This window comes from Coregonus clupeaformis, chromosome 39, assembly GCF_020615455.1.
Source record: "Coregonus clupeaformis isolate EN_2021a chromosome 39, ASM2061545v1, whole genome shotgun sequence".
NCBI classification, from domain to species: domain Eukaryota; kingdom Metazoa; phylum Chordata; class Actinopteri; order Salmoniformes; family Salmonidae; genus Coregonus; species Coregonus clupeaformis.
Window position 1 is genome coordinate 2119189 of NC_059230.1, and position 15000 is coordinate 2134188.

The following is a 15000-nucleotide window of genomic DNA, read 5'->3' on the forward strand; positions in this document are numbered from 1 at the left end:
CTATGAAGAAAAATTATAGGTAAAATGTACGTCGGTGCTCAGCGGCAGTGACATAAACATTACATCAACAAGTTGATATCGCAACTTCAACAGCGAGTGGTTTGGGATCAGCGGACTGCAAGCGTTGCAAAGCAATCATAGCCTGCTATTCAGTAAGTGGTCGTGTGGTCCAAGTCTTGGTTTGGGCCACTTTTCTAAGCTTAAAAGATAAACATTACATGCAACACCATGGGCCAGAAAAGAGTTAAATACATTGGCCGTTCTTTCAATTCAGCATGACTTCTGCCGCGTTCAAAACAACTGAAACTCCGAACAGCGAAATCTCAAACTTCAGTGAGTTCAAGACCCACTGCGATCTTAAAAAAACGAGCTCCGAGCTGAAATACGCTGTGAGCGGGCATCCTACTCGGAATTCCAAGTTGGGAACTCGGTCCTCTTTCTAGGTCCCTAGAGATCACTGAACTCATGTGATTCAAGCCTTGTTTTTCAGGTTCCCAGTTGTCTTGAAAGCTACCATAAATCCAAAAGAATGCCAGACTTTGATAACAAAAGTTTAATGACAGAATTTGCCCACGAAGGACTGCCGGTCTGCGCACCTTCCTGTTCAAGTAGAGCACAGCCCAACAAAGTGAGTCCAAAAATGTATTGTATGCTGCTGCATAGGTTGTGTAATATACCAGGGAGAATATGATATACTGTAGCTAAGGAAGTAATACTAAGTGTAGTCAGCTGTAGTAATAGCTGTTAGTGGCCCATTGTACCTCACCTAATAATTTGGTCTATCTTCCCCTCGTAGTTTCGCCTACTGTTCCTGCAGCTTGGTGGTGCACATGTGAGCTCATAACCTGTTTTTGAGAAAAGCAATCACGGATATTGTCAGAATTTCGGCGTGTGTCTGCTTATATGCCCCCTTTATTTATCCTCACGGTTCTGACCATTGGTGTACAGGAGAACACTGTAGAAACGGCCCATGTTCTTAATTCCTGTCGCTGTACATTTCAAAATGCTGAACAAATAGTTATATTGACTTCACGTCCATCCTAGCTTGGCTCATTGTGTTTATCAAAGTGCGGATTGCCTCTTATCCGCTCATTTGTCCCCCTCAATTGTCGGTAGAAACCACATTTGTTTATGCAAGTCAGCCATATTCAGCTATGTTTACATTTTTTGGGCAGTAAATGAGGCTGTGAACTTTTTCTCTCTGCCAACACCCGCTGAGAGTCCAGGTGGCGAGTGGTAAGGTGTTGGGACTTCTTTATGTAGGCCCTAACCGTTTGTGGGCACCGTTTGTCACCGTTATAGTGCAATGAATGTATTGTTTTAGTGTTGTGTTGTGTAGCGGCTTTGCTGACATGCATCTACAACATTTTTTGGGAGCATGCCCCACCAAGATGTACATGCTAAAATCGCCCCTGAGTAGCACCAACACCCCTGAAGAAAAAAAAAAACAATATTATTGAACGACGGACAGTGTATTATCAATACACTTCTTGTGTAGGCTATACTAACCCTCCTATTAGGAAACCCCGACGGTTAAATAGATGATAGAATATCTGTATGGTAACTTGACACGCGCGACCTACTTCGCTCTGATTCTCTTCTATTCCTCTGCTCTCTGCCCCGTGACGTTTTCGTGTATCCATCCTTGAAGGCGTGGTGCCACCCCGCCTCTCTCTCTCTCTCTCTCTCTCTCTCTCTCTCTCTCTCTCTCTCTCTCTCTCTCTCTCTCTCTCTCTCTCTCTCTCTCTCCTCCCGCCGGATCTCCCATCACCCTCTCTGTCTCCGCCCCAATGAATGCATCGTTTCATTCATTCACCTATGCAAGGGTAGCGAGTCGCGTTCACTGACAAACGCACCAAGAAGGACACGCATTACAACTGTATCATAATCGCTTTGACTAAAACCGATTCAAAATAATCGTGGATTTCTGCAAAATAACTGCAAGAAAAGGCGATCTTTCTAAGACGTTATGTGCCTCCTTATATGCAGATAACATGATGGATTCCTTGCCAAGGTCGACAGCAACTTCGAGCGGGGAGAAAGGTGGTATGTATGGGGCGTGGGCTAGTTTATTACAAGTTGATTGTGTATAAAGCTGTCGTTTCCGATATAAACGTTAATTTAGATGAATATCTGTTTTATATTAACTCACAGTATGTTTAAGGGATGTTTATATATAACCTATAGATGAGGTGAATACAGCGGTTGCTGTCGGCATGATGGGTCCTGAGTGAGAGGAAGAAAAAAGGAAAGAAAAAAAAAAGAAGAGAGGGGGGAGGGGGGGGGGGAGGAGGGGGAGGAAAAAGAGAGAGAAGGAGAGGAGAAGAGGGGAGAAGAGAAAGAGGAAAGGGAGGAAGGAGAGGAGAGGAAAAGGAAAGAGATAGTTGGTTAGCCATCTGTCTTCAATTATCATCAGTAACAAAAAGTTTAAAACCCTGTCACTGCTCTGTTTTTATCCAAGCAAATATTCTAAATTCGTGCTTGAGAGAAATCATATCTATTTTCCTATTTCTAACTTTGAAATAATAACACATTTATTGTACTGCAATTCAAGTAGACCTATTGACTATAATATTAATTTCTCCACCAGGTTATCAATGTGAAGATCAATAATTGACTCCAACTAATCAATCCACTCCTACCTGTACCTGAGGGGTTCTAGAAGACAACGTCATCGCCATGGAAAAGCCCCCGGGTTCCAAGCAGAGGACGGTGGTCGCTCAGATGGAGTCGCCTCCCCGCGGAGGGGGTGTAGCTACGCTCGACGTCCTCGGCAACGCAGAACCCAACGCTAGCAGGGGCGCGGAGCCTAAACTCTATCTCCAACTGTCGCCTGGTGAGGCCTCCCCCCATGTCGCCACGGATACCAGGAAGTTGAATGGAGGACGTGGAAGTGGCACCTCCCCTTCCTGTCTGAGGGCTGATGGGACGGGAAATGAGGGATCATGGCAGAGTAAAGGAGGGAGTATGGATGCGAGAGGAGGAGGGGTGTTAAAACCACTAACAACACCTGAGAGAGCAGACATTAAGAAAAGCAGGATCCCTATGGCTCTCTCACCGAAGACGGACACACACACCTCTACACACGCCACACACACCTCCACACACACCACACACACCTCCACACACACCACACACACCACACACACCTCACACACCTCCACCACTAGCAGTGACCGAAGGCTGAGGTCTCCCAAGATCAAACACGGCACGATCCCCAAAACACACACACACCGAACGGAACACACCTGGGATGCCAGCTCCAAAGTGGAACACTCCAGAACCGAACACTTGTCTGCAGTGAGCTCCAAACCCTCGGCCTCCAGAACTGTGCATGGTTCTAAGGATCCTCAGAAGGTTTCTAGTTCTAAAGGTCCTGCACCGCCCCTCGCCCCTCTGGCCACCTCCAGCCCCAAATGTAGAACCACCGTTGACGTGATGCTCACATCAACCACCTCTGACATCATCACAGGGGGACGAGCCTCGAACTCTGACCTGTCGATGGGGTCACTAAGGGTCAAGGTCAACACTCCCCATAATACTCCATTCCTGACCCCTGACCCCTTTGCCACGGCAACGGACAACACAGAGACGACTCTAGAAGACGCAGCTCGCCGACTGGAATCCAAAATGGCCGCCGTCTCAGAGGGGTCGTCGATAGTGACGATGATATCACAGAGCGGCACCCGTCTGTTAGGAGGGGGAGTGGCCGGAGGACCTACGCTATCCCAGAAGGCTGTGCAGCAGAGTGACAGGGCGGCGACGTGCGAGGCCCTGGGGAGGGACGTCAACCCCCCAGAGTATCGCCGGGGTGACGGGCGTAGCCACGACGATTGCGCAGGCCGGTTGCCGTGGGAGACCAAGCCACCTGGAGCCCCGCTGGGAGACCTGAGTCACGTGGGAGACGTAAATGTCATCGCCATCACCGGCGGCAACAACGATGAAGCGTCGTCAAGGGCAATGGAGAAGGGGAGGAAAGAAATGGGGAGAAAGGAGGAGGAACCTCCAGGGAGCTCCAGAGAGCGGAAAGAGGCCGGCACCATGACTAACCCCAGCGAGGTGAGGCGTTTCTGGGGAGAGGAGCGGAGGGAGGTTGGGGTTCAGGCTGTAGTGGAGGTGTGTGACCGCTCCGCCACTACCAGCCCCCGCCTGTCCCTACACGGTCACCGTGGCAACGCAGGGGAACAGGAAGGGGTGGTTACTGACGGACAGAGAGACACAGACTCACGATCCAAGGGGCTGACAGCTGGGGATCAGAGGGGGAGTGTCCTTGTCTGTGACCTCTGCATGGACCAGCAGGTCAGAGGTCAGGGGTTAAATGGAGAGCTGGGGCCTTTGATTGGCTTACAGAGCTGTCAGTCAAGGTTGGTCGCACCGCAGAACCAGGAGACGGGACTGAAGCCAGTAGCCTCGCCCCTGTGCTGCATTCCTATTGGCCTAGCCCCATTTCAACACGTCTGTCAGATAGACATCGAGCTCTGCAGCCAATCAGAGCTCCCGAACAGTAACGATAAGCTGCCGACCACCAATGAGGAGCTGCCGACCAGTGTCACCAACGACAAGCAGCAGAAACCGTCCGAGACTCTCAGCAAAACTAAAACCAGACAGACAGGCAATTCAGCTAGCAAGACCAGCCACAAACACAGAAACCACTCCTCTCCTTCCCACTCCTCTCACCGGACCCACAGACATAAACCCGGCTCGGGCAGAGACAAACAGAAACCGGGGTTGGAGTGGAACCAGACTGGATTGGACCGGCTCCAGGCGGACCCAGCCCCAGGGAAGAGTACCACCAAACTGACTTCGGAGAATCCAGAATGGCCTGGTGACCCCGACCAGGAGAGGAAGGACTCTGGGCCGGTGCAGAACGTGGTTTGGGACGAACAGGGGATGACCTGGGAGGTGTACGGAGCGTCGGTGGATCTAGAGAGTCTGGGGTTCGCCATCCAGTCACACCTGCAGTGCAAGATCCAGAAAGCACGAAAAGCGCCTTCGGAACCCTCACGGAAGTCCGTCTCCGTTCCCTCACGGGAAAAGTGGAGAAGAAGAAGAAGAAGAGGAATGTTTTCCGGTCAATATGCCGACCGGGATGCTGCAGGAAACCTCCCGCGTCGCCCGCGGGGAAGTGATAGAACCTCGGAATGTTCGGAATGTTTACAGACAAACATTCTAGAACATTCTAATCACCCACCAGGAAGTGAGAGAATTTTCGGAATGTTCGTGGGCATTCCGGGAATGTTCACGGATGGGTATTCTAGAACAACCATTCTTAATCACAGGAGGTTGGTTGCACCCTAATTGGGGAGGACGGGCTCGTGGTAATGGCTGGAGAGGTATAGGAGGACGGGCTCGTGGTAACGGCTGCAGCGGAGACACTTTCACACATTATAATCACATCACGTGTCTTACTGCTAGCCAAGACAGTAGCCACATGAACATCAAGTTTGCATCCCAAATGGCACCCTATTGCACCCTATTTATAGTGCACTACTTTTGACCAGAGCCCACTACTTTTGACCAGAGCCCATATAGGGATAGGGTGCCATTTTGGGATACACACCATGATTTATACTGTATCACTGCATCATTGAATGAAGAAGATGAGTTTGTAGCTAAAACAGAAAAAAAGCAATACGATTCTATGATTCTCAAGTGTGCATCAGTGTAGCTACGATACACTGTTTATTCTCATCAGCTGTTTTCACTGAGGACAGAGACTCAACATACATTCTCATCAGCTGTTTTCACAGAGGACAGAGACTCAACATACATTATCATCAGCTGTTTTCACAGAGGACAGAGACTCAACATACATTCTCATCAACTGTTTTCACAGAGGACAGAGACTCAACATACATTCTCATCAGCTGTTTTCACAGAGGACAGAGACTCAACATACATTCACATCAGCTGTTTTCACTGAGGACAGAGACTCAACATACATTCTCATCAACTGTTTTCACAGAGGACAGAGACTCAACATACATTCTCATCAGCTGTTTTCACAGAGGACAGAGACTCAACATACATTCTCATCAGCTGTTTTCACAGAGGACAGAGACTCAACATACATTCACATCAGCTGTTTTCACTGAGGACAGAGACTCAACATACATTCACATCAGCTGTTTTCACTGAGGACAGAGACTCAACATACATTCTCATCAGCTGTTTTCACAGAGGACAGAGACTCAACATACATTCTCATCAGCTGTTTTCACAGAGGACAGAGACTCAACATACATTCTCATCAGCTGTTTTCACAGAGGACAGAGACCATAGATGTGATTTTGTATGATCGTTTTAGACTAACACTAACGGAAATATATTAATAATACATTTTACTATGACACAATGGAATACACTGTATTAGTACTTTATAGGAATGTAGCAAGAACACTGTAGCAAGAACACTGTTGCATAGGGCCTCCCAAGTGGTGCAGCAGTCTAAGGCACTGCCTCGCAGCGCTTGAGGCGTCACTACAGACCCAGGTTCGATCCCAAGCTGTGTCGCAACGGGCGTGACGGAGTCCCATAGGGCAGCGCTGCATTTGTCTAGCGTCGTCTGGGGGGGGGGAGGGTTTGGCCGGGGGGGGGCTTTGCTCGGCTCATCGCGCGCTCTGGCGACTCCTTGTGGCGGGCGGGCGCCTGCAGCTGGCTCGGTCGTCAGTTGAACGGTGTTTCCTCCGACACATTGGTGCAGCTGGCTTCCGGATTAAGCGGGCAGGTTTGGAGGACGCATGACTCGACCTTCGCCTCTCCCGAGCCCGTTGGGGAATTGCAGCGATGAGACAAGATGGTAATTGGATCGCAATTGGATATCACAAAATTGGGGAGAAAAAGGGGGTAAAATAAAAAAAAGAATAAAAGATTACACTGTAGCAAGAAATAATGTACAGTTGAAGTGGGAAGTTTAAGTTGGTATTGTGATGTAATCATTTCCATGGTAATGTAGAATGTTCATTCAAAAAATAATGCTAAGCGATGTGGCTCATGCAAAGGAATGTACAGTTGAAGTCGGAAGTTTACATACACCTTAGCCAAATACGTTTAAACTCAGTTTTTCCACAATTCCTGACATTTAATCCAAGTAAAAATTCCCTGTCTTAGGTCAGTTAGGATCACCACTTTATTTTAAGAATGTGAAATGTCAGAAAAATTGTAGAGAGAATGATTTATTTCAGCTTTTATTTCTTTCATCACATTCCCAGTGGGTCAGAGGTTTACATACACTCAATTAGTATTCGGTAGCATTTCCTTTAAATTGTTTAACTTGGGTCAAACGTTTTGGGTAGCCTTCCACAAGCTTCTCCCGCAATAAGTTGGGTGGGTTTTTGGCCCATTCCTCCCGACAGAGCTGGTGTAACTGAGTCAGGTTTGTAGGCCTCCTTACTCGCACCACGCTTTTCGGTTCTGCCCCCAAATGCTTCTATAGGATTGAGGTCAGGGCTTTGTGATGGCCACTCCCAATACCTTGACTTTGTTGTCCTTAAGCCATTTTCCCACAACTTTGGAAGTATGCTTGGGGTCGTTGTCCATTTGGAGACCCGTTTGCGAAGCTTTAACTTCCTGACTGATGTCTTGAGATGTTGCTTCAATATATCCACATAATTTTCCTTCCTCATGATGCCATCTATTTTGTGAAGTGCACCAGTCCCTCCCCGCAGCAAAGCACCCCCACAGCATGAGTGCTGCCACCCCCGTGCTTCACGGTTGGGATGGTGTTCTTGACTTACAAGCCCCCCTTTTCCTCCAAACATAACGATGGTCATTATGGCCAAACAGTTCTATTTTTATTTCATCAGACCAGAGGACATTTCTCCAAAAGGTACGATCTTTGTCCCTATGTGCAGTTGCAAACCGTAGTCTGGCTTTTTCATGGCGGTTTTGGAGCAGTGGCTTCTTCCTTGCTGAGTGGCCTTTCAGGTTATGTCGATATAGGACTCGTTTTACTGTGGATATAGATACTTTTGTACCTGTTTCCTTCAGCATCTTCACAAGGTCCTTTGCTGTTGTTCTGGGATTGATTTGCACTTTTCGCACCAAAGTACGTTCATCTCTAGGAGATAGAACACGTCTCCTTCCTGAGCGGTATGACGGCTGCGTGGTCCCATGGTGTTTATACTTGCGTACTATTGTTTGTACAGATGAACGTGGTACCTTCAGGCGTTTGGAAATTGCTCCCAAGGTTGAACCAGACTTGTGGAGGTCTACAATTATTTTTCTGAGGTCTTGGCTGATTTATTTTGATTTTCCCATGATGTCAAGCAAAGAGGCACTGAGTTTGAAGGTAGGCTTTGAAATACATCCACAGGTACACCTCCAATTGACTCAAATGATGTCAATTAGCCTATCAGAAGCTTCTAAAACCATGACATAATTTTCTGGAATATTCCAAGCTGTTTAAAGGCACAGTCAACTTAGTGTATGTAAACTTCTGACCCACTGGAATTGTGATACAGTGAATTATAAGTCAAATAATCTGTCTGTAAACAATTGTTGGAAAAATTACTTGTGTCATGCACAAAGTAGATGTCCTAACCGACTTGCCAAAACTATAGTTTGTTAACAAGAAATTTGTGGAGTGGTTGAAAAACAAGTTTTAATGTCTCCAACATAAGTGTATGTAAACTTCCGACTTCAACTGTGTTTATCTTATATTTGATCACATTCCAGGACTTAGAAATAACTTTATTCATATTTTACAGTATATGATCACATTCCAGAAATTCAAAATAACTTTATTAACCTTATACAGTATATTGTAGCACTCAGTTTTATCTAACTCACTTTAGCTCTGCTCTGTATTTTACAGTTGCAAAATTCCAGTAACTTTCCCAAAAATATCCCAGGTGTTTTAGAAATCCTGCTTGGAAGATCCCAGGAATTAGAAGGGACTAAAAAGGGAATCTGGAGTCCTCCAACCAGGATTTCGGGAAAATGTGGGCTTTGGGAAAGTGAGTGTAATTTTCATGCCCTATTTTCAGCTAGCTGTAATACAACAGGACAGATTTGCCTCAGCATTTCAGAAGCTTTCGCCTCACTGCTTTTACTGTTGGTTAATATTTAATCTACTTCCTCTGTTAGAACCTCCATGCCGACACACACACACACAAACACACACACAAACACGCACACACACACACACACACACGCACGCACGCACACACACACACACACACACACACACACACACACACACACACGCCACAGAGGTTTTATTCTGCTCTGCACTTAGAGGCCTTGGGAGGGGGGGGGTCGTGCCTGAGATGGGATCAGTGAGATGGAAACGCGTGTCTCTTGTCTCTCCCACAGGACCCAGTGGCTAATACTGGGTCATACTTAGACTCTAGATGTAATTACAACAGCGTTAGATCTGAGAGGATTTGATTGGTCGAAGCAATATGGTGAAACTTTCCACCTAGCCTATCAGAGGGCGAGGTGGAGCGATCACCATGTTGCATACACATATCAAATCCTCTCAGATCTTTCATGAAGTGCGTAGTGCGTAGGGTTTAGGGTTTAGGGGTCCATTTGGGAATGGGCCTTAATGAACCCTGTGTAGTAACACTGCCATACTGATAGAGGGGGACGTTCACTTCCTGTTTCTTTTAGGACTTTGAGAGCTATTTATAATTACATGTATGTACTCACTCTACTACTGTCACATGATTTGAATATTTCTGAAAAAAACTAAAATCTTTCAAAATGAAAGAAAAACCTTGCGTTTGTTCATTGTTTCATTTAATGTGGAATATGGAATACATGCCCACTTCTATTTGGAAAGATATATGGACATTGTCTCTGGTCTCTCTCTCTCTCTCTCTGTCTCTCTCTCTCTCTCTCTCTCTGTATCTCTCTCTGTCTCTGTCTCTCTCTCTCTCTCTCTCTCTCTCTCTCTCTCTCTCTCTCTCTCCTCCCTCCCTCCCTCCCTCCCCCTCTCCCTCCCTCCCTCCCTCCCTCCCTCCCTCCCTCCCCCCTCTCTCTCTCTCTCCCTCCCCCTCTCCCTCCCTCCCTCCCTCCCTCCCTCCCTCCCTCTTACGTAGTGGTGCTTTTACAGAACTAACTAGTTGTTCTCCTGCTGTTTGAATCACAGAGGCTGTTTGAATCACAGAGGCCTGTTTGAATCACAGAGGCCTGTTTGAATCACAGAGGCCTGTTTGAATCACAGAGGCCTGTTTGAATCACAGAGGCCTGTTTGAATCACAGAGGCCTGTTTGAATCACAGAGGCCTGTTTGAATCACAGAGGCCTGTTTGAATCACAGAGGCCTGTTTGAATCACAGAGGCATGTTGAATCAGCTAGGCCTGTTTGAATCACAGAGGCTGTTAGAATTATTCACATTTTATTCAAGTCACGGTGCTTGTTCACAACAGGGAAAGGAGGAGAGCAGGGATGTTTTATTTAAAGGGAGACACACACCAGTTGGAGAAAGGGTTGATAGCGTTCACTGATCACACGGTATAGCCAGAGGAATCATTCTATAAGGAATCAGTATAGCCAGAGGAATCATTATATAAGGAATCAGTATAGCCTGAGGAATCATTATATGAGGAATCAGTATAGCCAGAGGAATCATTATATGAGGAATCAGTATAGTCAGAGGAATCATTCTATAAGGAATCATTCTATGAGGAATCAGTATAGCCAGAGGAATCATTATATGAGGAATCAGTCTAGCCAGAGGAATCATTATATGAGGAATCAGTATAGTCAGAGGAATCATTCTATGAGGAATCATTCTATGAGGAATCAGTATAGCCAGAGGAATCATTCTATAAGGAATCAGTATAGCCAGAGGAATCATTCTATGAGGAATCCGTATAGTTAGAGGAATCATTATATGAGGAATCAGTATAGCCAGAGGAATCATTCTATGAGGAATCAGTCTATAGCCAGATGAATCATTCTATAAGGAATCAGTATAGCCAGAGGAATCATTCTATGAGGAATCCGTATAGTTAGAGGAATCATTATATGAGGAATCAGTCTATAGCCAGATTAATCATTATTTGAGGAATCAGTATATGAGGAATCAGTCTAGCCAGAGGAATCATTCTGTAAGGAATCAGTCTACAGCCAGATGAATCATCTCCCTTCTATGCCAGAGTCAGTCTGATAAGAATAGATAAAAAATAGACTTTATTGTGCCTGTGGGGAAAATGTTTTGCAGTATCGTGTTCACAATTAAAATGGTGTTGAAGACTCATAGTGCATGGTTTAAATATCTAATACCTTCATCATACATGGTCATGTCATGCTGGGGCGAGAACAATTCTACAGACCTACTGATAAGAAGAGCTGTCTCCCTCTAGTGGACAGAGACAGATAGTGATCATATTATCATTTTAATCATTCTCACAGAGACAGTGATACAGTTATGCACACCAGAGGAGGCTGGTGGGAGGAGCTATAGGAAGACGGGCTCATTGTAATGGCTGGAATGGAATCAATGGAACGGAGTCACACATGTGGTTTCCATATGTTTGATGTGTTTGATACTGTTCCATATATTCCATTCCAGCCATTCCAATGAGCCGATTAGAAGACATACAGTACTTGGTGATGGAAACACCACTGGCATTAGAACACATACAGTACTTGGTGATGGAAACACCACTGGCATTAGAACACATACAGTACTTGGTGATGGAAACACCACTGGCATTAGAACTCATACAGTACTTGGTGATGGAAACACCACTGGCATTAGAACACATACAGTACTACTTGGTGATGGAAACACCACTGGCATTAGAACTCATACAGTACTTGGTGATGGAAACACCACTGGCATTAGAACTCATACAGTACTTGGTGATGGAAACACATTAGCGGGTCACTACAAACAATGTCTGTCCTACGACTCATCATGTGTACAGTGTACATACATATTGGAGATGGGTGACTTACAGGGTTAGATAGAAATAGGGGAGGAGAAAGAGAGAGGGTGAGGGGGACAGAAAGGGTGAGGGATAGATAGAGAGAGGGTGGGGTAGAGAGAGAGAAGGGGTGGGGTAGAGAGAGAGAGGGGGTGGGTAGAGAGAGAGGGGGTGGGGTAGAGAGAGAGAGGGTGGGTAGAGAGAGAGAGGGGGTAGAGAGAGAGAGAGGGATGGGGTGAGAGAGAGAGAGGGGTAGAGAGAGAGAGAGAGGATGGGGTAGAGAGAGAGAGGGGGGTAGAGAGAGAGAGAGGGGGTAGATAGAGAGAGAGAGGGTGGGGTAGAGAGAGAGAGAGAGGGTGGGGTAGAGAGAGAGAGAGGGTGGGTGGGTGGGTGGGGTAGAGAGAGAGAGGGGGTTGGGTAGAGAGAGAGAGAGGGTGGGGGTAGAGAGAGAGAGAGGGTGGGGTAGATAGAGAGAGAGGGTGGGGTAGAGAGAGAGAGGGGGTGGGTAGAGCGAGAGAGAGGGGGTAGAGAGAGAGAGGGTGGGGGTAGAGAGAGAGAGGGTGGGGTAGGGGAGAGAGAGGGTGGGTAGAGAGAGAGAGGGTGGGGTAGAGAGAGAGAGGGTGGGGTAGAGAGAGAGAGGGTGGGGTAGAGAGAGAGAGAGAGAGGGTGGGGTAGAGAGAGAGAGGTGGGGTAGAGAGAGAGAGAGAGAGGGTGGGGTAGAGAGAGGGTGGGTGGGGTAGAGAGAGAGAGAGGGTGGGTGGGGTGAGAGAGAGAGGGGGGTGGGGTGGGGTAGAGAGAGAAGGGGTGGGGTAGAGAGAGAGAGGGTGGGGGTAGAGAGAGGGAGGGGGTAGAGAGAGAGAGAGAGGGGGTAGAGAGAGAGGGTGGGTGAGAGAGAGAGAGGATGGGGTAGAGAGAGAGAGGGGGTAGAGAGAGAGAGAGAGGGTGGGGTAGAGAGAGAGAGAGAGAGGTGGGGTAGAGAGAGAGAGGGTGGGTGGGTGGGTGGGGTAGAGAGAGAGAGGGTTGGGTAGAGAGAGAGAGAGGGTGGGGTAGATAGAGAGAGAGGGTGGGGTAGAGAGAGAGGGGGGTGGGGGTAGAGAGAGAGAGAGGGGGTAGAGAGAGAGAGGGTGGGGGTAGAGAGAGAGAGGGTGGGGTGAGAGAGAGAGGGTGGGGTAGAGAGAGAGAGAGAGAGGGTGGGGTAGAGAGAGGGTGGGTGGGGTAGAGAGAGGGTGGGTGGGGTAGAGAGAGAGAGAGGGTGGGTGGGGTAGAGAGAGAGAGAGGGTGGGTGGGGTAGAGAGAGAGAGAGAGAGAGGGGGTAGAGAGAGAGAGAGGGTGGGTAGAGAGAGAGAGAGAGAGAGAGAGAGAGAGGGGGTAGAGAGAGAGGGTGGGTAGAGAGAGAGACGGCGCAAATAGACCTGGCACATGGCCAAAACCACACATTACCCTTTTACCCTATTGGACGCATGTCTTTGTGTTGTTTGAATGATGATTGGTGTGTCAGGGCACCATTTAAATGCATTGAGACCGGTTCGGAGCTGGGAGGCTTGAGCGCTCACGGCTGAACAATTTTCACCTGCACATCGGGAAGGACCTATTAAGCTACCATTCCATACATAAGAACTGCAAAAGTGAGTTGAAATGTCCGTTTTTTTATAGTTTCTGACAGTACTGTTCCGATGATTTATTAATGGGTAGAATAACTACCTGGCTGTTTGTCCCATTGTAAAGCCTTCTGATGATAGTAATCTACCTGGCTGTTTGTCCCATTGTAAAGCCTTCTGATGATAGTAATCTACCTGGCTGTTTGTCCTATTGTAAAGCCTTCTGATGATAGTAATCTACCTGGCTGTTTGTCCTATTGTAAAGCCTTCTGATGATAGTAATCTACCTGGCTGTTTGTCCTATTGTAAAGCCTTCTGATGATAGTAATCTACCTGGCTGTTTGTCCTATTGTAAAGCCTTCTGATGATAGTAATCTACCTGGCTGTTTGTCCCATTGTAAAGCCTTCTGATGATAGTAATCTACCTGGCTGTTTGTCCTATTGTAAAGCCTTCTGATGATAGTAATCTACCTGGCTGTTTGTCCTATTCTAAAGCCTTCTGATGATAGTAATCTACCTGGCTGTTTGTCCTATTGTAAAGCCTTCTGATGATAGTAATCTACCTGGCTGTTTGTCCTATTGTAAAGCCTTCTGATGATAGTAATCTACCTGGCTGTTTGTCCCATTGTAAAGCCTTCTGATGATAGTAATCTACCTGGCTGTTTGTCCCATTGTAAAGCCTTCTGATGATAGTAATCTACCTGGCTGTTTGTCCTATTGTAAAGCCTTCTGATGATAGTAATCTACCTGGCTGTTTGTCCTATTGTAAAGCCTTCTGATGATAGTAATCTACCTGGCTGTTTGTCCTATTGTAAAGCCTTCTGATGATAGTATTTGTGTTTTTCTTTGTGTCTTTGACCACATACAACTAATTAAATGCCTGCATATAAAAAAAAAAAAAACTTTAGACGCCAGAGGATTCTCTAGTGGTCTTTTTTAAATGAAAATAGAATAATCCGCACACAATGCATCCCTGACCGCCTCCTGAAGTGGCCAGCCAGATCTGAACTCAATCGGACCACGAAGCGACTTTTGTGCGTCTTGAAACCGTCTTTTCAAAGCAATCTTTGTATTCTGATAGCAGAAGTCACATGTAAGTGTCAAGTGTAGACAAGACCTCTGGTTTACCCCCCTCGTGCCTCGGTAAACAGGTCAAGCCTTTAGTAAGTAAACGGTTAATAACGGGCTAAGGTGACCTACAGCCTTTAGTAACCAAACGGTAAACCGGTGAAGAGACAATTTATGCTTGATCAGAAAATGTGGTCGGAGGTGCCATATGGATGGTGTGACGCAATTGCGCAGCCTCCGGAGCCACGCAGAGGCCAAATTGAGCTCCTTAGTGTCACCGTGCGTTTCTCAAATTTTGCAACAAGGGCTCCACATAGCTCCGCAATTACATGATTGGTTGACGGTAGGTGAGGGCGGGCGGGTGCGGGAGGACCAGTACAAACACAAACATACTTCCTTGACAACTTCCTTCCCAACAGCTCTGCGCTGCTCCGCGAAGCGCAAGAATATGA

The 15000-nt window shown here is 47.0% G+C and overlaps 2 protein-coding genes across 2 annotated transcripts in view; both read left to right on the forward strand.

The window, feature by feature from the left end:
* The first annotated feature begins 1811 nt into the window (after positions 1–1811).
* Positions 1812–9329, forward strand: LOC121554711. Its single transcript, XM_041868416.2, has 3 exons — positions 1812–2046; positions 2591–5125; positions 9316–9329. The coding sequence occupies exons 2-3, from the start codon at positions 2680–2682 to the stop codon at positions 9327–9329; spliced, it is 2460 nt and encodes an 819-aa protein (XP_041724350.2). The 5' UTR covers positions 1812–2046; positions 2591–2679.
* Positions 9330–13328: 3999 nt separating this feature from the next.
* LOC121554587 (protein phosphatase 1K, mitochondrial) overlaps positions 13329–15000 on the forward strand; it is a 19380-nt gene continuing 17708 nt past the window's right edge. The window contains exon 1 of the mRNA XM_045211755.1: positions 13329–13507. The gene's annotated coding sequence lies outside the window, so the exon portion shown is untranslated. The remainder of the gene's footprint in view (positions 13508–15000) is intronic.